We start from the raw sequence: 23505 nt of genomic DNA on the forward strand, positions 1-23505 counted from the left end.
GAGGAGTTTGCTGGTTTTTAAAATCCATATGACGCAACACTGATCTCTTTAAAAACCCAGCCTCGCTCCTACATCAGTGGAGTGTTGTTTAGAAGACATTAAAAATGGTGCTTTTGGGGCTTTAATACTAAAGCTGGGATGTGATTCTTCGTAATGAGAGAGGGTCATCAAGGCAGAGTCCACATGTGTTTATCCCCCCAGTTTATTTTCATGATTTCTCAGAATATTTTTGTCTCATTTAAAGAATTCTCACCAGCCCTGAGCATGGGGCCATCAGACGGCCATGTAGTGCAGCCTCTGGATTTGGGGAGCCCCATGTCCTGGGACCCTCCCAATCTCTCCCACTTAGAGCTCTCATCCTGATCAGCGTCCATGACGAGAGGCAGAAAGGACCCCCCCACTCATTCCTTCCTCTGCTGCAGGGCCTGCAGGAAGAGGGGTTGGACCTGGGGGTGCAGATGGAGGCCGTGAGGCCGCTCGTCCAGGGGAACCCCAACCACCAGCATAAAATGGACCAGCTTTCTGCCGACTACCAGGCGTTACAGAGATCTCTGGAGGTAAGGGACCGACCGAGGGCGTCTGCTGTGACAGATACCAGGCCCTGGAATCGAACACTCCCGGAGCCTTTCCCCTCTTTTCTTCCTTCGTTCCTTCCAACTCTTCTTTTTCTTTCTCCCTTGCTTCCTTCCCTTCCTCATTCATTCAGCAGGCAATTATTGAGCGCTTCCTGTGTGCCAGGCAGTGTCCTGGGCCCTAAGGATGGAGGCGGCATGAACAAGACAGCCAAGATCCCTGTTCTCCCTGGGCTTCCATTCTAGTGGGTAGATGGACAATGAGTCAGCAGCCAACAAGTAAATATACAATTCCACACGTGCCAGGGGCCCAAGAACAGCACAGACTGCTCAGATCCTAACAAAGGCCCAGCGGGCAGGAGGCCTCATCATGTTTGCAGCTTGAATGTGAGGTTGAAAAGCCTGTCCTGGTGGCCAGGACCCTCATCTGCAGTGCCCTCTAGTGGCCACCTGGATCTTTCGGGTGTCCTCAAAGGATTGGTTCCCTTTTGAGTGGGGGGAATGGGAATTGAGGGTCCTTCAAACATCCCCTGAGGACAAGTTGAAATGCAGGCCCCAGGCCCCATTCTGCTGCTGATGCAGATGGGGGCTTGGGTCTGCGTGTGTAACAATGCCCCAGGAGCACAAAGCCTGCTCTCAGGCAGCCATACTTCAAGAAAACTCAGTCTAAGGCCGGGTTCTCCACCCAACCGGACCCTGCATGCCCTATTTAATAACAAATACTCCTACCACCCTCTTTGCAGTTCTGAAGTTCATAGATAGTATAAGTACCCACACCGTTTGAAAATTTAGTGCAATTCCCTTTCTATAGTAGAACAGAGAAATAAAAGGAAAATATTTATGAAAAATAATGTCTGCCCATACTTAAGTACTCCGAGATGGCCGCACTAAGGATAGAAGGAGGTGGTCACAACACACCCGTCTATGCGACCCAACAGCCTCAAATGCCTCTAGGGATGAGATTTCCTGCAATGTTAACAGCGCTTGGTAAAGTTTCAGTGAAACCAGAGTGCATTCTGCTGTCAGTTTACAAAATAGGTGTGTTCCTGGAAAGGCAGCGTGTTTATTAAAACTGCAAAAACCTCTTTGTGTTGGTATGTTAACCAGAGTAAGGTTCTAAGCTCAGGCCCCGATACACAGGTTTTTCACCGCGTGGGTGTTGGTAGGGCATGAGAAAATCGTGTGGGGGTGGGGCAGTTCTGTGTCGTGGACTGTCTTCCCCAGAGTGGATGGGAGCACCCATGGCTCTCACGCTGTCTGCTGGCATCACCCCCACCCCGTCATTGTTGCAGTAATCGAACCCCCCCATGAGTTTCCAAGAAACACAGCTCTACCCAGAGAGACCCAGTGGTCTGAGTGACGCATAAGGCCTAGATGGATTCATTTACTTCCATTGACTAAATCAGCAGCTAGTGGTCTGAAGGGTGAGGCAGGGGGAGCAGAGAAATTGGAATCACGGTCCCGCCCTTCAGGAGCCCGTAGTACCAGCAGCAAACGTCAGCGTCAATGTCTGCATCCAATGATGAGTTGATCATTAGAATAATAAGAAGCGTTAACTGACCATCATTAGGTGATATTCTAAGACTATCATACTTCTGTATTATTTAAATACTTCTTTGAAGAAGTATTGCCCCTCTTTTATTATTTTGGTACTCAGTGCTCTTTAAGTCTAATGCGTTCTAATAAGTCCGTCTCCCACAGCCCAAGTGAGCTTCCGCCCCCGTCCCAGGGGCAGGCGTGTGCCCCACTTAGCAATGGGGGCCACTGCAGGCCATCGGGTCTGATGCTGGTGTACAGGGACAGGAGGGGACGGTGGGAGGGAGAGCACAGGGAAGAGGAGTAGTAGAGCGTTTTTCAGGCCCTTGTCAATGGTTTGTTGAGGACAGATGCGGTGTACCCTCTCATGTGTCCCGCTCCTGGTGGTCCTGACATCCAGTGGTGTCAGCCGGTGTCAGCCAGTGGGATCAGGAAGGCAGGGCCTGTGGTGGCCCAGCAGAGTCACGAAGACTTAAGCCAGTGATCGGAGCATGAGAGGGGATGACAGGCCCTGGGGTCTGACTGGCCTGTGGTGGCTGAGAGGGCGGGTCCCAGGCGGGGTGACCAGCAGGGTGGAGAATGTCTACTTTGTTGGATACCGAGCCCACCTTTTATGGGGACAGAGAAGAGTAGGGCCCTAGCTTCAGAGAGCTGAGTAACGACTGACCCAGGGGAGGGGAATAAGAGCAAGACGATTTAAAAATCCTTTTTACTGAAGTGTAATCACATACAGAAAAGTGACCGGCTAAGTGTGCAGCTTGATATAATAAAAAAACTGAGCACATCATGTTAGCGGCACCCAGATCGTGACACAGAACACCAGCACCGCCCCCCCCACAAGCCCCTCAATCCCCTGCAGTTACCACCTACCACTCCTGACACCTGAAAGTAACCCTGACTTGGAACAGCATATAGTTGGGTCTGCCTGGTTCTCTGTGTTCTTGAAGCTGAACCAGACAGAATGTTTTTGTGTGTGGTCCTCATGATGGGTATAAATCCATCCATAATGTATTAAATTGTGGTATGGGTTGTTCATTCTCACTGCTGTAAAATATTCCCCTGGATGACTATAGTTCAGTGTATTCATCCATCCTACAGTTGATGGGCTCTTGGGTAGTTTCCAGTTTGGGGCTATAGCAGGTGACACCTCACGCTTGCCTTTCGGTGCAGATGTGCTTGCATCTGATGGGCATACACCCAGGGGTGAAATGGTTGGGTCATAGGGAGGCCTGTGTTCAGTTTTAGTACATATCGACCTGAGGTTTTCTCACGTGGTTGTGCCAGTTTACACCCCCCACACACCCGTGGTGGGCGAGAGCTCTGGCTGCCCACACCCTCTTCCAGATTTGGTACTTTCCATAAAAGTGAGATAGCCTTAGAGGCTCTTTATACCAGAGTTGGTCTTTCCGGGGTAAATCCTTGCACTGTGCAGAAGGGAGGACCAGCGTCTCTTGTTCTCGCTTGTTGGGGAGCCCTGGGTGCCATCTCGCCCTGGGGCCTGTGCAGGTCTGGGGGCCTTGCAGGGTGGGGTGGCCAGGGGCTCAGCCTGGGCTGGCACTCAGGGTGCCCTGGGCCCCCCGGGCTGTGCTGCAGGACCTCATGGACCGGTGCGAGCGAAGCGTGCGGGAACATTGCACCTTCAGCCACGAGCTGCTGGAGCTGCGACAGTGGATCGCCATGGTCACTCAGAACCTGGAGTCATACCAGAGGGACACAGGCCCGTGGGATGCCCAGTCCCGAGAGGCCGAAATCGAGGTAAGATGGCTCTCCCAGCAGAGATGTGGCATCCCCCAAAGCAGGCTTGAGAGGCCGAAGTATCGACATAGGGGAGCAGAGACCGCTTCCCCAGGCCTCACTGTGTGTGTGTGTGTGTGTGTGTGTGTGTGTGTGTGTGTGTGTGTCCTTCAGAGGCTACTGGCTGAATTCCCGGAGAAGGAGGCCCAGCTGCCCCTGATCAAAGCACACGGCCGGTTGGTGATGGAGAAGTCCTCTCTGGAAGGGGCCGCTGTGGTCCAGGACGAGCTGAGCAAGCTGGTGGAGTCGTGGCGGGCCCTGCGGCTGCTGGAGGAAAGCCTGCTGAGGTGAGAGGGCCTCCTGGCTCTGAGCCTCGCCTCAGACAATATGCCTTCCCATCCAGGGGAGAGCTCAGTGGTGCCATGGACCAGATGGCTGGGGTTCTGCTGTGTGCCAGACCTGGCACCAGAGGCCTGTGGGCATCTCCATCCTGGCCCAGTGGGCATTGTGGCAGGAGCAGTAGGAGCAGAGAAATGTCCTAGTTTGGGGCTCAGCCTCTCGTCCATTCGGGCTTGGGCCGCACCTGCATCAGTCGGGACATGCACCTTGACGACAGTCACGTGGGTCTCATGTAGGAAACCGGAAATGCATGTGCCTTGGAGCCGTTCTGACAAACCTGAAGGATAGACACTGACTCGGGAAGACCAGAAGTAGCTTCCCACCACAAGATGCCCCAATTCCATCACTTCTCTCGTGACCTGCTGAGTCCCCATCATGTCCCCACATTGACTGGCTGTTTGTCTTCTTAGCCTCATCAGAAACCGGCAGCTGCAGAGGACAGAAGTGGATTCAGGGAAGAGAATGATTTTCACCAACAACATCCCAAAGTCTGGGTTCCTCATCAGCCCCACGGATTCTGTTTCCAGGCGTCACCGCAGGGTGAGTCTGTCTCGTGGGCCTTCCAGGAGGGGTCAGATCCTGAGGCCAGTGATTGGGGAGGGGAAATCTCCAGCAAAGCCCCCCTCCACCCTGCCCGAGGCCACACGCTCAGCTCAGGGCTTGGACACATCCCGTCTCAGGTGAGCCTGCCTTGCTGTAGCACACACATTCCTTGTGCCACTGGACGGAGGGACTCAGAGACCTCAGGCCCAGATCCCCGGAGAAGGTCCTGGGCATTCCCTGGGCAGACAGGCACTTACCCCTCAAAAAACTGGGCACCAGCAGGGAGGAGAGGGTCAGGGTTGAAATCGTCCTGCTGGCCCCAGATTGCAAACTGAAATCACACGAGATGGGTATTCTTTTTTGTGTGTGTGCGCCAAAAGTTGTATTTGTTAAAAAGAACTCACCTGAATACATTGTATCATCCATCCTGTCCCCTGATTGCCTTAAAAAAAAGGAAGCACATCGAAAAGAAATTCCTTCCTTGTTCTTAAAAGACAGCGTGTCACTCCATTCATGCTCCCGTTGAGTCTTTCGTTTTCCATCCAAAAGGCACTTAGGGAGTGTTCTGAGGACTGAGCCTGGAGGTGGGGTGCAGCTGTGAATAAAACAGAAACACTTCCGACCGGCAGAGAATCTAGAATCCAGTGCAGAAACTTTCATGTTGCCGAGCAATCATTTGAAACTGCAGATTCTGATTCAGTAGGTCTGGGGTGGGGGCCCATGAGTCTGCATTTCTACAAGCCCCTGCTGCTGGGCCTCGGAGCACATTTTGAGGGACAAAGAAGTGGGAAACACAGGCAATTATAATAAATAAGGGTTTACAGAAAGCATGTTATGTGATGGCAGGGGAGCCTGTGGCAGAGTGACCGTGACCCCGTCACGTCCCTCCTGGGGTAGGGAAAACCTCCCAGGAGAAAAGAAATGTCAAGGGAAGCCTCACAGCTGGCTGGGAGGTGAGGAGAGGAGTGGAGATGGGTACATCCCATGCAGAGGAGACAATGTGTGCAAAGACCCGAGGGAGAGAGCACAAGTGCCAGGGCCTGAGATGTGTCTGTGGGCTCAGAGAAGGAGGAAGATGGCATGAGCTGCGGGGTCAGGCAGAGCTGGAACCTGAGGCTCTCAGGCCACAGCAAGGAGTGTGAGAAGCCACCAAGCCACCATCGTGTATAAGTGAGGGCTCAGCTGAATGGACTTGCATGCTACAACGATCACTTTGGCTGCAGAGCTGGAGAGGGACAGGAGTGGCAGAAGGATAACCATGACCATAACCGTCTTGCTAATGGATGATGGTGGCTGCCACTCGGAGACCCGGGATGTGACAGTGAGGATTTGAGTAGAGAAATTCCTCGTCCCCCCAGGCCTCTCTCATCCCCTGTTGGGCAACCTCTTCCCGGCCCCTCAGCCTCAGATGGAATCCCCAGGACACATGGCCAGTAGGCTCTTATCACTGCTGATGCTTTGGTCACGTTGTGCTTTCCTGCAGGCAAATCTGCCCCAGGAAGCAGAAGGCAGCCATGAAGATTTCTCCCAGCTCCTGAGGGACTTTGAGCAGTGGCTGCAGGTGGAAAATTCTAAGCTGGTTAGAGTCATCGCAATGAGAACTGCTACAGCCCAGGACTTCAGGACCAGAGAAACGAAGCTGCAGGTTTGTTCCCAAGGAAAGGCCCCTTTCCACAGGGTTTGCCTCAGAGATGTTTGCCACCAGGGAGTTCTTCAAAAAGGAGCACAGACATAGCTCGTGAATTGTTCTTGCTTGCGTATAAACAATGGTTTTTAAACCTTTTGGGTTCAAATATTTTAGAAGAACTTTAGAAAAATCATTCATTCATTCATTTATTCAGCCTACAATGAGCCCTTGCTATGTAACAAATAATCCCAACAGTTTGTGGCTTCAAACAGCAAATAAACTTGCCCTGTTTATTTAATTCATGATTCTGAAGGTTGGCAATTCTGGCTGAGCTCAGCTGGACAATCTATCGACCACAAATCTTTCTCCCTCACTCCCACATCTAAATAGTCACCGAGCCCTCCTCAATTCCACCTCTTGAAAATATTTTGTTTCTGTCTACCATTGTCTTCATCTAGGCACTTACCATTTTTGACCTTGATGATGGAGACGTAGGAGTCTCAGCTAAAGGGGGAATGGTTTTCAGAATCTCTACCTCTGCAGGGCCAGATTTTGACCTTTGTCTCTATAGCCCTGTGAGGCTGCCAAACGCATGGTCTGTTTTACAACTGTTTCTTCCAGATTGGCCAATGTCCTACAGACAAAGCAAGCCTGAGCGCTGGGCTTACTTCTCTGCGTTTCATCCTTGCCCTGGTTTTAGCCCTAATGTGCCTCACTCTCTTGTTACCTCTTTGATGCCTTTTAAATGTTTTTAATATTTTGTCCTCAATGAGAGGTTACCTAGTTGACCCTGACCAGGAAGTCCTTCCTGCCTACCTCCTACCTTATACTCGGCCACGCCTCCTGTTTCCTGCCACCACCACCCAACTCCAGCCATATTAGAGATGACGTGCAGTCCCCCAGATGAACCCTCCTGGCCTTGATCTCACATTTAGGGGGCTCTGAGAAGCTGAGTAACGTCCGCCTTATCACACAGCTAGTAGAATGGTGCAGAGCCAGGATCCAAAGCCAGAATTTAAACCCAGGCTCTTGGGTTTAGAGCCCTGCTTAGGATTTAGGACTCCTGCTTCTCAGGAGTCCTGAGGATAAAAGCTGCCACCCTGGGGGAACACAGTACTGTATTTCGATAGAAAAATCTGTGTAGTCCCAACCTCACTGCACTTATGCCAACAGGAAGATGTTCCACAATGGTAGCTTTTATAATGACGAGCACGCTACGTCAAGTCCTCTGGAGGGCTTGGTTCTAGAATGCCAGAGTGGGAAGTGACGACGGAGCAGCTGCACTGCTGAGTCTTGCAGGAGTCCATTCTGTAACATATCGGAGAGCAATTGCCTAGCCTTGGCTTGAATTTGCACAGATGGGATTCTCCCTTTATAGGTTCTGTCAGTTTCTCTCAAGTGGAATTTGATTGGCTTCCCCTTACCAGCAGGTGGGGCCATCTGGGTCATTTGGAAGGTGCACTTGACAATGCGTTTTCCCCACAGGAGCTGGAGGCTCGGGTACCAGAAGGTCAGCATCTCTTTGAGAACCTCCTTCATCTCAAGCCAGCAAGTGGGACCTCGGATGAGATGGAAGATTTGCGCTACCGGTGGATGCTATACAAGTCCAAACTCAAGGACTCCAGCCAGCTGCTGGTGGGTGACAGGTCCCGGGTTGGGGGGATGGGATTATGGCTGAGCCCAAGCTCCCCTGGGACACATAGATGGGCCCGCATGCAATCTGCCCTGGGCCTGCACTGACCAGACTGAGGTGACCACTCAGAGAGAGGAGAGGGAGACTCCTGGGTCCCAGATGCTTGATTTGCAAGGTGTCATGCAGCCATCCTGTCACCCTCTTAGACCAGAGCTCCAATAATGACAACGGGAACTATCCTAGTTAACATTTGGGAAGCACTTTGCTCCCTACTAGGCTGAAACCCTATGTGTGGCACCCCATTCAGTCCTTACAGCAAACCTCTGCCAGAGTAATTGTACCTCCAGTCCCCAGAGGGGGGCCGAGACTCAGAAGTGAAACTCACCCAAGGTCCCAGAGCTAAGAAGAGGCAGAGCCAGCACTAAAACACACCCTGTTGTTGGAGGCAGACTAGAGGGAGCCCTGGGATCTAGTCCCCTTCCTCCACTAACTTACTTGGTGCCTTTGAGCAGGCATCTTCTGACTTTGGCCTGTGTCTCCTCCTACAAAGAATAATAGCTAAACTAATAATGGCCTTTATTAAATGCTATGTCTTCGTTAACAACCCTATAAAGGAGGTACTGTCATTATCCCCTGAAGACCTATGAGGAAACTGAGGCACAGAAGCTAGCCCGAGGACAGGGCTGGTTGAGATGGCCTTCCAGGGCCCTTGCAGCCCTCAGACCCCAGACGCCAAGCTTTGGTGGTGGTGCTTTGCAGGCCCCGCAACACCGATATTGGCCACTAGGTGTCAGCCCAGCCCCAGCCAGGTGGCAGTGTCCCGCCGCCGGCCAGAGCTCAGGCTTTCCCAGACAGAGTCCCACCTGGGCCTGAAGTGCGTTAAAAAGCTCATTAAATCGAATCACCTGCTGGCTCAGCCTGTCCAGATGACCAGAAGTTTTAAAGAAACGCTCCCCTGACAAAATGAATATTCCATTACAGGCTCTGTTGGGATTTAAGTTTCACTCACTTAACTTTTTTTTCCCCTTTTCCTCTCCTTCCCTAAAATAACAGACACAGAATTCTCCAGGGGAGCCGAATGGATTCCAAAAGGTATGGTGTCTGCCATCTGCTCCACATGGCTAGAGGGCAGGGCGTCTGGAGGGTTGCTGGGCCTGTGATGGTGGAGTGGGACTCCTGAACGTTCTGGAAGGTTCTGTGAGGTTTGAGGAACTGTTGTATGGAATCAGCTCTGGGCTGCAGTGTGCTGGGCCCCGGGTCCTCGCTCTCAGGAAGCCCCAGGGGTGTGCAGACCGTACCTGGCTGTGACAGGCCCACGATAGAGGGGAGACCCTACCGTGATTCCCCGAAAATAAGACCTAGCTGGACCATCAGCTCTAAAGCGTCTTTTGGAGCAAAAATTAAGAAAAAAAAACCCCGGTATTATATTATATTGCATCATATTATACTATATCCGGTCTTACATTATAGTAAAATAAGCCCGGGTCTTATAATTTTTGCTCCAAAAGATGCAGTAGAGCTGATTGCCTGGCTAGGTTTTATTTCCGGGGAAACACGGAAGAATTTTTTATTTGGAAAGGTGAAGAGTGAACAAGGACGCTCTGAATAATTACGCTGGGACAACAGGAGTAAAGCAGGACAGTCCCAGGAGACCGAGTGTAGACGGTGGGAGCACGGGGCTCCGGGGGACAGAAGAGGAGGGGGCGGCTGTGCCTTTCATGTTCTACCAGGCAGGTGTTTCCACTGAAGGCCCCGGGGACTCGCTCAGAGCCACTCCCGTGGGTGGCAGGCCAGAGCAATCACAGCACTGCTCAGCATGCTAAGGAGGAAAACCTATTATTAGATGCTACATGCTGACCATCACTGTGTGCCAGAAACTGTGCTGATTTGTGGTTAGGGTGTTTCATTTAACTGTCCCATCGACACCCCCATTTTAGGAATGAGGAGACCGAGAAGTAGTAAGTTGGAATGATTTGTTCAGGGAAGGCTCTTGCGTGGTCTCCGGGCTTTGACTCCAAAGCCCACGTCTTAACCTTTCACACAAGCTTTGGAGAAAGCACACGTAGGGCCCGGCAGGTCTCCCCTCTTCTGGAAAAGCCCCATGTAAACTCATGTCCCCAGTGGCCCCTTTTCCAAGGGAACGGGCTTGTTTTCCTGCCAGGCATTGCCCATAGTGATACAGGCCTGCAGCGTGCTCTGCTGCAAGCGCTCTGCGTCCCTCCTGGTCTCTCGTGCCATGGAGTCTGTTTTCAGCTGCTTTGCACACCAGGGTTTCTTCTTGGTCTCCAGCTGGTGCTCATGTCTGATATATGCAGGAGAATGGGTGTCCCCTGGACTGGGGGAGGGGCACGGTCACGAGACCACCACTGTGCTCTGGGCCTCCTGCCAACCAGCTTTGTGGCCTGGGACAAGTTGCTTTGCCTCTTGGGGCTCACTTTCCCCGTTTATAAAATGGAGCTATTAATGCTGACTTTATTTACTTCATGAACTAGTTTTGAAGATCGTGTGAACCTCTGTAGAAGAAGTTCTTCAGAGAGCTCAAAGCCCTGGTTTCCCCCCTGCCCCGTCAATATAAAATAATAAAGGGTCTTCTCATGAAATAGGGAAAAGCATTGGGAAGGGCAGAGTGGCCCACACAGTGTAGTCTGGTGGCACCCAGTGGGACATGGGGGACCCAGGGCCAGGTGTCTGGGCTGCTCTAGCTCCCACACTTTAAGCTCCTCATTGGTTGGGAGGCCGCATCTGTGCAGCTCCCAGGCCAGAGCCCATGGGGAGCCACGTCTGCGTCTCCTGGCACCTAGCACGTAGTAAGTGCTCACGAAGTATTTCTCTGTAGAGGGACACTTGGCCGGCTGACACTAGCCCTGCAAGGCGGACTCAGGTGCCCATCAGCCTGTGATCAGGTGCATGTGGAATGTTCACAGCCCTGTATTTACTTGTTGTCTCCCCATTCATTCACTCACTCATTCATTCCACAAATATTTATGAGCGCTGACTGTGCCAAGCTCTGTTTCAGGCCCTTGGGTTGCATCGGTGAACAGAGGAGCAAAGTTCTGCGCTGGTAGATCCTGCGTCCTGGCTGTGGGGGGTGGGGGAGGTGAGAGAGAGGGTCGCTCGTGTAGCCGGTCGTGCTGAGCACGATGGCCAGGCTGTGAGTCAGGGAGCTCTGAAGGCGGAGCCACTGGGGGTCTTGATAGTTGCAGGGTTTATGTTGTCTGTGGCTGGCAGATGGTGGGCATAGTTTCATGGGATATGCAATGCAGGCAGGCTCTAAATGGCTAAGAATGCTGTTTATTTGGGCCATGTTTAAAACAATTGGATATGTGAAAATTTGAGTTTGGTGCTGGCTGGCTGGCTTTTTGAGCTAACGGGTCTCAACTCACTGTGAAGAAGGAAGCAACCTGGGGGCCAATATACAGGACTCATTTATGACAGCTGTTTAAGCACAGATTTCTGTGTCCCACCCCCAGAGTTTTTGATTCCTTAGGTCTGGGGTGGCCCAAGAATCTGCATTTCTAGCAAGTCTCCAGGTAACGCTCCTGCTGCTTGCTTTGAGGAGCCGCTGCTTTACGCTCTGTGTGCGAATCTGGCATCCACCATTCATGTGTGTGATCGTGGGCGAGTCACATAGCACAGTTTTCCAACGAATAAATGAGGGTCTATCGAGCTACTGGTGGGCAAGCTCTTATGGTAACAACCGGCCCATAGGTTCTTCGTTGCCATGTAAATGTGGACCCTGGAGACTTCTGCAGACCCTGCCCCTGCTTCTCTTTCTGAGAACAAAGGGAGCAGTGACACTTGTGTTGTGGGGGTCCTCCCTTTGGTTTGGTTCTGGTGTTTGTGCTGGTTGGGGTGTACACATGTGTGTGCAGGGGTGTGTGCACACACACACGCAGGCCTAACAGGTAGAAAATAGGTGCCGTCTTCAGAGGTTGTAATCTTGCCAACTGAAAAACATTTCATATATTATTTTTATTCCAAAGGGAAGAGGGAAAAACAAACCAAAACAAAACCTGCCTCAAAGCTAATTATTTATGAGCAGTTGGTTCTGCATGCTTTTTTTCTCTCCGTGCAAGGCACTGAAGGCTCCAACTACGTCAAGCGCTTCAGCCTGCTTGTTTTGTATAAACGGAATAATTAAGATTTATTAAATTTGCAGCTGCCTACACACTTGCCAGCTCAGTGCCACGAGATATGTTTGCCTGCTGTGCTCAGACACATGAAATTGTAATTGCTTTGCAGAGTTACAGTTGGGCCGTGAGTCAACTAAATTCAGGCACTGGCCCACGGAAGTGGTGCCGTCCTACCTGAGACAAACCATCAGCTGACAGACAAATTTGCCAACGTTTTCGTTTGCCTGGGTGAGCTAGGGCAGGGCCTGTGTGCCGGTTTGCAGGAGTAGGGAGCAAACACGTCCCATGCATTGCATACTATGGCCTCTGGGATGTAGCTTCTCATGCTGAATGGCCGAGAGTGGCATTTGATTTACTTGCCTGTATTTCATAGGTTTTAAGACTCATCATTTTTTGCATTTTCACCCCTCTGGAGTTGGGGTGTCTTATTATAACCGAGTACTTCCGGTGAGGGTATGGATTGGCTTCTTTCCACCACGCAGGACACCATCCACCTGAGATTTCTGTACATTAAAATCTCTGCTTGTGGGGTATGTTTTGTTTTGTTTTCCTTTGGACCACATTGATTGTGGGAATTTAGACGGCCAACCTCTGAGAGCTCCAGCCTGTGGTTCAAACTCTCAGGGAAGAGTTCTGTTGCCAGCCCTTCACCCAATGCCAAGACGGGACGTCAGACTTCCTTGCCTCTCCTTTCTGTGAGGCAGGACTAGTCCTTTTCTCCTCTGACACTAAAGGTGCAACCCCTTGCTGCCCTCAGCTTGATGTGGGGTCTCTAGTCAGATGCTCCATCTTGGTTGTTGGGTTCTTTTCTTCCTTAGTGATATGTAAAACAATGGTGCAGCTTACAAACCAGCATCTTAGAGTGGATGCAATACTCTAATACCAAATCTCAAAGCATTAGTGAGTTTTTCATGTTAAATATTTACTTTCTCTCCCACTCACTATGATTTTTAAAAAAAATCCCTGCTGTGTACTAGGCACAGTGCTGGAAAGCTCACGTGTCAGGTCTTTGATGCTCATAACCACCTTCTCCTTTTTAGTGCGAGGAGAGGGGCCTCTTGGCACTTTCTCCATATGTGGCAATGGGCCAGATCAGAGTGGGGCAGAAGGAACGTAACTTGACTTTATCCCCCTGTGAGTCACGGTCCAGCTTTAGGGACTGGTCCAATTTGGCTCTTCCTTGGTCAAAGTCCTGGGCCTTGCTGGAGCTGTGCTGTCTCTAACTGTCAAAAAGGGAGAGCCAGCAACAGGCCTCCCACCATGGGCTACGTCATCCCTGAAGCCCTGTCTATCCCCCTACCCAGAAGCCCAGAAGTGACTGGCCATCACCGGCCATCACCGATTTATGAAAGAGTCAATGCTAACACCTTGGACATCAAGTGTTTTTTTTGTGTGTGTGTTTTTTTTTAATATCTTTATTTTTTTATTGGGGAATACTGGGGAACAGTGTGCTTCTCCAGGGCCCATCAACTCCAAGTCTTTGTCCTTCAATCTAGTTGTGGAGGGTGCAGCTCAGCTCTAAGTCCAGTCACTGTTTTCAATCTTTAGTTGCAGGGGGCACAGCCCACCATCCCATGTGGGAATTGAACCAGCAATCTTGTTGTTGAGAGCTCGCGCTCTAACCAACTGAGCCATCTGGCCGCCCCTCCGGTAGCTCAGACACCATCATGGGTGCCTCTCTCTTTGGTTTTTTTTGTGTGTTTTTGTTTTGTTTTCAGTTATCAGAATCAGTGTTGATAAGATTCAGTGTTGGTAAAATACTATTACTTAATCCATAGTCCATATTCCAAATTTTAAAACTGTCTCGGTAGTCTTTTAAAAAATACACTTTATTTTTTAATACACTTTATTTTTTTGAGCAGTTTCAGGTTTAGAAAAAAATTGAGTAGGTCATACAGAAAGTTCCCACATGCCCCCTTTTCTCACCTCTTTTCCATGGTTCTCCTATTACTAAAGTCTTGCATTAGCATGGTACATGGGTTACAGTTGATGAACCAGTATTGACACATCATTATCAACGAGAGCCCATAGTTTACATTAGAGTTCACTCTTGGTGCACATTCTATGGGCAGTGACAAAGGTCTAATATAATGTGTCTCCCATTACAGTATCATACAGAGAATTTCACTGCCCTCAGCATGCTCTGCGCTTCACCTGTCATCCCTCTCCCCTGCCCCAGAGCCCCTGGCCACCATGGTCTTGTTACTTCTTTCCCTTAGCAATTTGCGTTTAAGTTTCCTTCATGACTTTTTGTGGCTAGATATCTTATTTCTTTGTATCACTGAATAATAATAGTCCATTGTATGGATGTACCATTTACAGTCAGTTTTTTTTTTTCCTAGAGCAGTAATAGTTTTTTTTTTCCTTTTTTTTTTATTAAATTTATTGGGGTGACAATTGTTAGTAAAATTACATAGATTTCAGGTGTACAATTCTGTATTACATCATCTATAAATCCCATTGTGTGTTCATCACCCAGAGTCAGTTCTCCTTCCATCACCATATATTTGATCCCTACAGTCATTTTTATAGATTGTTTTTTCCATTAGTCCAGGATCACACATTGTATTCAGTTATGACTTCTCTTTAGTTTCCTCCAAGCTGAAATGATTCCCCAGTTGTACTTGACCTTCTTGAATACAGGCCATAACATTTTGTAGAACATCCAAAGTTGGATTTTCCTCAAGTTGGATTTTCCCGATGTTTCCTAGTGATTGGAATTGGGCTGAGTCTTCCTGGCTGGAATGTCCCAGAAGTGATGCCGTGTCCTCTCAGTGCATCTTATTGGGAGACCCACGATATCAACATGCCCCCCAACATGAGTGATGCTACTCTGATCACGTGATTAAGGTGGTGGCTGCCAGATTTCTCCCCTGTAAAGCTCTTATTTCTCTTGTAACTAATAAGTGCTCTGTGTGACTCTGCTCGGGGACACTGGACATGCAGTGCCTCTTTCTTAAATGGTTGTATCCTCAGGGTCTCTAGGGCTTCTTGTCCTCGCACGAATCATTCTCTCCCTGGCAATTCTTTCCACCACCGTGGCTTTGTCCTCGGACTCTACGCCTCTCACTGTCTCTGGTCCATCTCTCATTCTAACTTCAGTCCCAAAGGTCCAACAGCCTGCTGGACGTCTACTTGGGAGTCCCACAGACCCCTCAGACTCAGCAGCTGACCTCATTACATTCCCCAGTCAATCCTCAGTGCCCCCACCTCAGGGAAAAGCATCATGACCACCCAGTTTCCCAAGCTGGATGCCTCTGGGTCATCTTGGGTCCTCACTGACCTTGGTTCTGGTCCCAGGCTCAGAGCCTGGTCATGGATGGTCTCAGATGAGGAAAGATAGCGGAAGGAAGAGAAAAGAAAGGAAGGGAAGGGAAGGACAGGGAAGGGAAGGGAAGGGAAGGGGAGGGGAGGGAAGGGAAGGGGAGGGGAGGAAGGGAAAGGAAGGCAAACTTCTGCCCGTACATCTGATCCAGTGAGGCTCCGTTCCTCCTTGAGTAATGACAAGGTCTCCCCTCACTCCGATCCTTTCATCCAGAGGTACATCCCACGAATTAACTAAACCATCTCCAAAAGGCCAGCTCAGATGGTTTCATCTCTGTGGCTCTGGAAAAATACAGTTCTGTGGCCTGACTATCCTGTGCAGAGCCACCCCAGTGAGGAGATAGAATGAACCTGGCCTCAGCCCAGCCACTGCCACCCTGTCCTTGGGTGGGACTTCTCCGGAGCCTCTGAGCTCTCATGGGAGGTGCATCTCGGGCTGTAACTCAGAGCTTCAGCGCCGAGAACTTAGGAAGAAGATATCCAAGGCATTGTGGGCAGGGCCTGGCCTGGGCAACTGTGGATGCCAGAAGACTCCGTGGAGCAGTCGGGCAAATGCAGTGGGCCCCAATTCTGGAGATTGTCTGGAGGAAACCCAGGGAGAGGAAGCCGGCCAGCACCTGGCTTAGCAGTCTGTCAGAGGGATCTCCAGGGGCTGAACTAATTGCTAAGTGAGAGTTGAATGAGGGGCATTGGGGCTGGCCCGTCTTGAATCAGTAGAGAAAAGCTGGTCCCTGCCCATCACCTTGAGCTCTTGGTGCCAGCCTGGAAGCTTCTTTGTGGTAGAGAATGATACCCAACCAGTTCCCAGGAAAGCCCCTGAGAGTCCCAGCAGTGATGCAGCATCGTGTCCGCACTGGGACCCGGGTCAGAATGTGACCAGCTTCAACAGTTCGGGCTGACGGACAGCACAGCTCCAGGGTGACTTTTGTTGTTGTTTAATTGTTTCTTATGAGAAACGCTGCGGGGGGTGGTGGACAGAACCTGGGCAGTGGAGCGATACTGGTGATTTGAGCCTGTCTGCCGCCCCTGGGTTGGTCGCTTTGCCGCAGGCTCAGTTTCTTCCTCTGTGAAATGGGGACAGGGAGACCCATGTCACGGAGCTGTGCAGGAGTCAGGAAGCCATGAGTGAGGAGAGGCCCTGAGCGCAGGGCCTGGGTGGGGGAGGGGCGTGTTCAGTGCATTCATTGACGAGTGGAGCCCAGATGTCCTGGGCACCACCTGGGCACTGAGAACAGTCGACGGGCAGTGGTCAGTCTGCATGGTCACTCCATGGGTCCCGGAGGAGGAGCAGACAGATGCACAGGATGGGGAGGAGCTTTTATTCATTATTTCAGTCCTTCCGCGAATATTTATGTGGACCCTACGTCCAGCGTGTCAAGGGGGATGCAGACTTGGATCAGGAATCCAAAGGAAAGGTTGGGGGGCCATGAGAAGGTGTGATGGGGTTTGTTTGGGTCTAGAGGCCTGGGACGTCACCCTGAGAAAGCCACTCACAGCTGAGATGAGAATGATCAGTAGGAGCTAAGCAGGTGCATTGGAAGAAGGAGGGAAGTGAGTATTCCAGACAGAAGGGATCGCCTGTGCAAAGGTCCTGTGGCTGGGGGATGGGAAGTCCTTTGGAAGCCAAGCGATGGCATTTAAAGAGGGCGGAGCTTTTCTCTCTGATAAGGCCGGGGAGGTTGATGGTACATGGTCGCTGGCATCTGGTGGAGGGGGACGCTTGTGGGGCTAAAAGGAGCTGCCCGTCTGTCCCAGTGTCCATCAGTTAGAGGAGGAAGGGACTGAGCATTTATTTAGCCTTGACTATGCATGTGAAGCACACATGCACTGCCTCATCGTCCTTATAACATTGGTAGGCAGGCATCATTCTCCCCTCTCCCCAACAGGGGAAGGAACTGAGCCTCAGAGAAGTTAAGAGGCCTGTCCTAGGTCACACAGAACCAGGGTTAGAACCCAGGATTCCAAACCTTTTCTTTTCCCCAACATCCCCTCTCATCAGTGGCAGAAGATTAGGTCACATTTACTGTGATACACACTCGTCTTCCTGAACTCAAAACTCTAGCGTCTCAGGTTTGTGTGAGAGCTTGCAGGACTTTTGAGCATGTAATTTACCTTACACAGCGTCTCCTGCTCTGTCCCAAACATCATGTGCTATAAATCCTCTGCTTCCGTACTCTAGGGGATGGGGAACTTAGCACTTCTAGAGCAGGCCCCTTCTCATTTTGGGTAGTTCGAACTAGGTACAACACAGGTAGTACTTTCTGTGGGGAAACTGAGGCACATAGAAGCCCCCGCCCCCAGATCTGGGAAGAGTGGAGCGTGCCAATTTCCTTGTTGGCTTCTTAGAAGGTACTTCATGCCTGTTTGCGAGTGTGTGTGTGTGTGTGTGTGTGTGTGTGTGTGTATTTTCTGAGTACTTGAGATTCATATTAAAATGTGAACATTTTAGAATTCATGTCCCTCAATGTGGGGATGTGAGCTCTAAGTAAATAGCCACTGGGCAGGCAGGGGGAGTCCTTTGAAAAAGACCACCCCTTGTCAACACTTCTTAATGCAAACACACTTTAGACATTCAAAACTGTTTTCTCCAGAGGATCATAGCCAAGACACAACTCCTCACTTCAATCAGCAGAGTGTTAGCTCTGAGAATGGAGGAGCAAACAGAAACAGAACACTTGTAAATAGATTCTCCACTTGGGAGACCATTACTTACAGGCTTTTATTTGTGGTGTAAACCCAGGCGAGGGAGGGCCTGCAACATGTTGTCTCACCCTCTTCCCACTGCCTCTTGGAATCAGACAAAGTCAACATGAAATGTCAAGGAGTCAAGTTAGACCCCCATGGACTGAGGCAGCCCTAGTGAGCTGAGTGGGTGGGCGGGAGGGTCTGCGCCAGGCTCGTGGCTGTGGGAAGAGCCGCCTCCTCTGGGAACTCATGCTCAGACAGCTCATCCCCCTACTCCTGAAGCCGCTGCTGAAATAAATGTAGCCAGCGGTGTTTCTCCATTGTGTGGGTTCTAAGAAGTCTATTTTTACAAAATCAATATCTAGGGACTTTGAGTGAGAACATCTGAGGCTGGAGGCATAGCGGCAAGTGTTATCAACCTAGAGGAGATAGTTGGGGCGGGAGAATGGGTGAGATGACTCAGGAATGAGAAGTAGAGATTCTGAAGGACCCAGGTCAGAACCTCCCAGGAACCTGCATTTAGCAATGTGGCCTCATCAGCACCGTCACCATCATCCCTATTCCCATCATCATCATCATCACGACTTCCTTTTGGTGCTCTGGAGGGGGAACCTTTGGTTCTGCGGGGAGCCAGCAGATACATTCTACAATAATAGTACTATTAATAAGACCTTAGTTACTTTTTAATTGGTGTGAATATACTTTGGTTTGAGTCCTCACCACAACCTGGCATATGGGAGGTAGGTGTTTTATTCCCATTTTGCAGAGAAGGAAACTGAGGCTCAGAGAGGTTATGGACTTGCCCAGGATCACATAGCTAGTGTGTGAGAGAATCTGCATTGGAGCATAGTCAGTCGGGTTTCTAAGAGCTGGGCCCTGCCCGGCACCATGCTGCATTGTGACTGTGGGGGCCTCCACTTTCCTGAGCAGCCAGCTCTTGGCCCTGCTCTCCCATGAAGCTGCAACCCAGTTAGTCCCTCTAGAATTTAGAAGTGCCTTTTGCCACTTTCAGGTTTCATGGACATTGTAGCAAAGAAGTCCACTAGGCATTTGGACTTGTGAGTTTGACCTTCAGGTATTATTGACAGGGTTCATGATGAAGATGGTGATGAAGGAGCAGGAGGAGGGGAAAGTGATGGTGAAGAACATGGTGGTGGTGATGATGATGGTGGTGGTGGCTGTGATTTAGATGATGATGGTATTAATGGTGCCCAATAATAATGACAGCGGTTTTGAGTACCTACTCTGTGCCAGGCGCTGTCTCATTTATTCCTCACAACAACTTTTGTCAGGCAAGTACCATCACTACCCCTATTTACAGATGAGAAATTTCAAGTGTAGAGAAGTTGAGTGACCTTCTCAAGATTTACATTGAGGACTCTTAGAACCAGGCAAAGATATCTGGAATAACTAGCAGAGCCTGTACAGAACTTTATATTTTTTCCTTCCTTTCATGCCTTGAATGGCTTGAGTAAACTACAGAAATATGTGTTTTTGGCAAAACTTCACAGATGGGAAAACAGATCTGGGAGGTCAGATCACCAGCCCAGAACCTGGGCTGCTCCAGGCGTCCTCCTCGCCCCGCCCTCTCCCCGCCCCTCGCCCCGCCCCGCCCCCGCCTCCGACTCATATTCTGCTTTGGTTCCGCAGACTCCGCGGTGGCGAGGGCCTCGCTCCCTTTCCCAGAAGGTGTGCTGCGCAGCGCTCCCCCTGCAGCTGCTGCTGCTGCTCTTCCTGCTGCTGCTCTTCCTGCTCCCCGTGGGGGAAGAAGATCGCAGCTGCACCCTGGCCAACAACTTCGCCCGTTCCTTCATGCTCATGCTCCGCTACGATGGCCCCCCGCCCACCTAGCCCACCGGGTGTCACAGGTGACTTTCTTCTCCAACCTTCCATCAGCCCCGGGCTCCTCCTGAGGACTCCCGGGAAACGGGAAACAGGGATTGGCTGGATGGCACAGCTGCACCAGTATAAATACTGTACCAATGTTCCCAGCACAAAACTACTTTTTATACAGTGTTGTCTTCGTCTATTTATACTAAATGTGTACTATGTGTGACCAGGGAATAATGTATAGAATTTTTATGCGCTCTGTATGAAAATGCTCAGTGTATATAGAAAGTTTGATATATGGCGTCTATTTGTAGTTGGGGATTTTTGTGGCCTTGGTCTGCAGTCAGCCCTGGAAAGCAGGAACAGTAACATGTCACTTGTATGGCAGCCTCTTCTCCAGAGGCCAACACCCAGCCCAGATGTTAGTGAAAAGGCCTTTGAGTTGTCAACACAGAAGAGCACCCCAGGTCCTCATTCAGTGTCTAGTGACTCTTGTTTTAGGCACAGTGGGAACAAACATGCTTGTCTAGTTTTTAAAACAATAGCAGATTAGATGCTATGGGTTAGAAGCAGAAATGGTGATGATCAAAGGCAGGCCCAGTGACAGCAATGAAAAGTGACAAGTGATAGAGTGACATCAAGGGAAGGAAAGAACCACACAAAGCAGGCAGGCCCAGAAAGAACTGAAAAGGACAGCAGAATGGGGGTACTGTGTGCAGGAGCCCCCGATAGCACACACCAATGAGGAGTGACCATGGCTGTGCCGAGTCCTCAGGAAGTGGTGAGACTGAGCGCCGTGCATTCTGCTCGGGGAGAAAGCAGGAGAGAGACTTTAGTGCGAAGGTCTCCGTGCAGAGTGGCGAGCACACTCTGTGGGCAGCACCCACCTGACAATGCTGGAGAAGATACGTCACCTCTGTCACTCTTGGGCTGAGTTTGTCATCCTCAACTCAAGGTGAAGGGACAGATGGGGAGCACCTGCCACACCGAGGACCAGGGGGGAGGGTCCAAGACAGAGACACGAGATCGGCCTTGGAGCTGGGACCATCCAAACGGCTCGTCCTCCTCCTCCCAGGAGGACTTTGGACAGAGGCAGGTCCTCTGGGCCAGGGATGTCCTGCACGTGCCCCCACAAGGGAGCCAGGCCCTGTCCGGCCTGGATAGGCGGTCGGCCTCTATGCACCTGCTGGAAGGGCCGGGCGGATTCCGTGCTGGGGCCTGGAGGCTGGAAACACGTCCCTGCCTCCCCAGGGAATTCTGGAGTGGTTCCGATAACTGGATAGTGCTTTATAACTGGATCATATTTTCCCTAAATCAACACTAAGTTTTCCTTTTAAAAAATGCTTAGTGCCTACTCTTTGTAAATCGATTTCTGTCTTTTCAGCTACAAATAGAAGACCAAGAGGCGTTCCTCAGGCCTTTGGAAACATAAAGTGTTATAGACACAGAAAGGCCCTTTAAGCAGGGAGAAAACTAGGACTCCAGAGGGCCCTGACCCCGGAAGGCCCTGACCCCAGAGGCCCTGACCCCAGAGGACCCTAACCCCAGCACCATGCCCCTCCCCTTTTCTCGCACACACCCTCCCCTCCCTTTCTAGTGCAGGCCCTGCCTCAGCACAGCTCTCAAGGAGGGGACCTAGGCCTCCCAGGAATCAAAGGGAACTGGACATTCACAGGGTAGGAAAATGGTGTTGCTGAGAAGAGCACTTGGCACTGACTCAGAAAGCACACCTTTTCCCAGACATTTAGAAACCAAGCCACAAGGCCATACCCTGCTGGCGACCACATTACTGGAAAATCAGGGACTGCGTGAACCAAGACCCTGGGTCCAGGCAGTGAGGCCGAGATGCTCACTGGGTTGTGTGGGTCCAGCCCTAGAAAGCCAGAGCTGTGGCAGGGGCCTTTGAATGTCTCTGTCCTACCCTTCCACTTCATAGGTGAGAAGGCTGAGGCCCAGAGAGGGCAAGTAACTTACCCATAGCACACAGCAAGACGTGGCAAGGCCACAGCTGATCCCGTCATCACCTTTCCCTGCTCACTGGAGAACATAGCAAGAGCTCATCAGTAACTGCAAAAGGATATAGCCGTTCACCTTGACTGTAGTTGTGTCAGGTGTTGGGAAGGGAGAAATTGTAATCTGTGGGCTGGCAGGTGGCAAGGTCTAAATAGATTTTTAAACTTTGATAATGATGCCATAGAGTCCGTTTGCATAGCTTTTTTTAAAAAAGAGAACTGATATTTTCATTACTTTCATACAAATACAGTTGTAATATGATATAACAACCCATTTACTGGTGCTTTTCAAGTGTCATCTCTTTTGCTTAAAGTGCATGCAGACAATTATGATTTTCATGACTTTCCAGCTTCCTGAACAAGAGCCGCAAAGAGCTTTAAAGTGCCATTTGAGAAAGGTGCCGTGGTGGGACCTGCGTGTGTTTATTTGTCCTCTGTCCCCAAGTGTGAGAGAGGTGGTAAGAAATGTGAATATCACTGTGTGTGTGTGTGTGTGTGTGTGTGTGTGTAAGACAGAGAGACAGACATAGACAGAGACTGAGAGAGCATGAGAGACAGAGAGAGGAGGGAAGTAGGAAGAGGAGGCGGCAGGAGGATGAGAAGGACAAGGAGAGAGACACAAGTGAGCATGGTTAAAGCGGCTGGTTACCCTGCTTAGCTGTCTCCCACTCCCCTGCCCATTTTTCTGAGTCTGATCTCTGAGTGCAGAAGGACACACGTGGGACCCGGAGGGTGTTTATAAAGAAAAGATGGGAGGGGTGGGATGGGCGAGTGTGGGTGGCAGAGGAGACCAGGAGGCTCCCAGGGCCTGGCCAGAGGGAGCGAGCACAGCAGAAACAAAGAATGCCTTCTCTTTGGCGCTGCGGCTGCCTGGCCCCTTGGAAGGCACTTTGCGAGTCGTATTTGATTTAATGCCCACAGCAACTCTCATGGTTTGGTATTCCTTGTCTTCCATTGTTGAGATGAGAAAGCTGCGGCTTAAAGATAAAGACACTTGCCCCTGCAGAAGTGGGATTTGGACCCACACTTGTCTGCCTCCCGAAGCCCGTGCTGGGAGGAGGGTTCTACCAGGGCGCAGCTGCTGCAGGCTCTGGGCATGGGTTTCATGAGCAAGCAGCCCTGCCTGCCGGCAAGCCTTCCACATCAGCTTCCCGTGGGGCTGGCCCTCCGCTCTGGAGAGTCACCACCAAGGGTTGCTGCAGTCATTTTCACATCTGTCACTTCTCATGCTCAGCTGGGAGTTGAGCACCCCTCTGTCCTGTGAGGTCCTAAGCCACCGCCGCTGGCACTGTAACCCTAGTGCAGAGCACGGGGCGGGAACTTCAGTTGTGGTTTGTTGAATTGCATGCAGCGAGTGTGTGTGCTGACATCTAGCTCCCCTCCTGGATACAGAGAAAATGGGTCCTGGGTGACCCCACTTCCATCTCTCGCCCCTGGCAACCTCTGCCTGGGGCAGCTGGGTGGAGTTCCCAGCAGG

The 23505-nt window shown here is 50.8% G+C and overlaps 1 protein-coding gene across 3 annotated transcripts in view; it reads left to right on the forward strand.

Annotated features, from left to right (window-relative positions):
* The window catches only part of SYNE3 (spectrin repeat containing nuclear envelope family member 3), an 88441-nt gene extending 66127 nt beyond the window's left edge, over window positions 1–22314 (forward strand). For all 3 annotated transcript variants that reach the window (XM_019746262.2, XM_074326976.1, XM_074326975.1), the window contains exons 11-18: window positions 423–557; window positions 3702–3863; window positions 4017–4189; window positions 4652–4781; window positions 6268–6429; window positions 7897–8046; window positions 9098–9136; window positions 19837–22314. In XM_019746262.2, the coding sequence (XP_019601821.2) occupies window positions 423–557; window positions 3702–3863; window positions 4017–4189; window positions 4652–4781; window positions 6268–6429; window positions 7897–8046; window positions 9098–9136; window positions 19837–20037 (1152 nt within the window). In that variant the 3' untranslated portion in view covers window positions 20038–22314. The remainder of the gene's footprint in view (window positions 1–422; window positions 558–3701; window positions 3864–4016; window positions 4190–4651; window positions 4782–6267; window positions 6430–7896; window positions 8047–9097; window positions 9137–19836) is intronic.
* Window positions 22315–23505: the final 1191 nt, after the last annotated feature.

This window comes from Rhinolophus sinicus, linkage group LG03 (genome assembly GCF_036562045.2).
Source record: "Rhinolophus sinicus isolate RSC01 linkage group LG03, ASM3656204v1, whole genome shotgun sequence".
Classification (NCBI taxonomy): domain Eukaryota; kingdom Metazoa; phylum Chordata; class Mammalia; order Chiroptera; family Rhinolophidae; genus Rhinolophus; species Rhinolophus sinicus.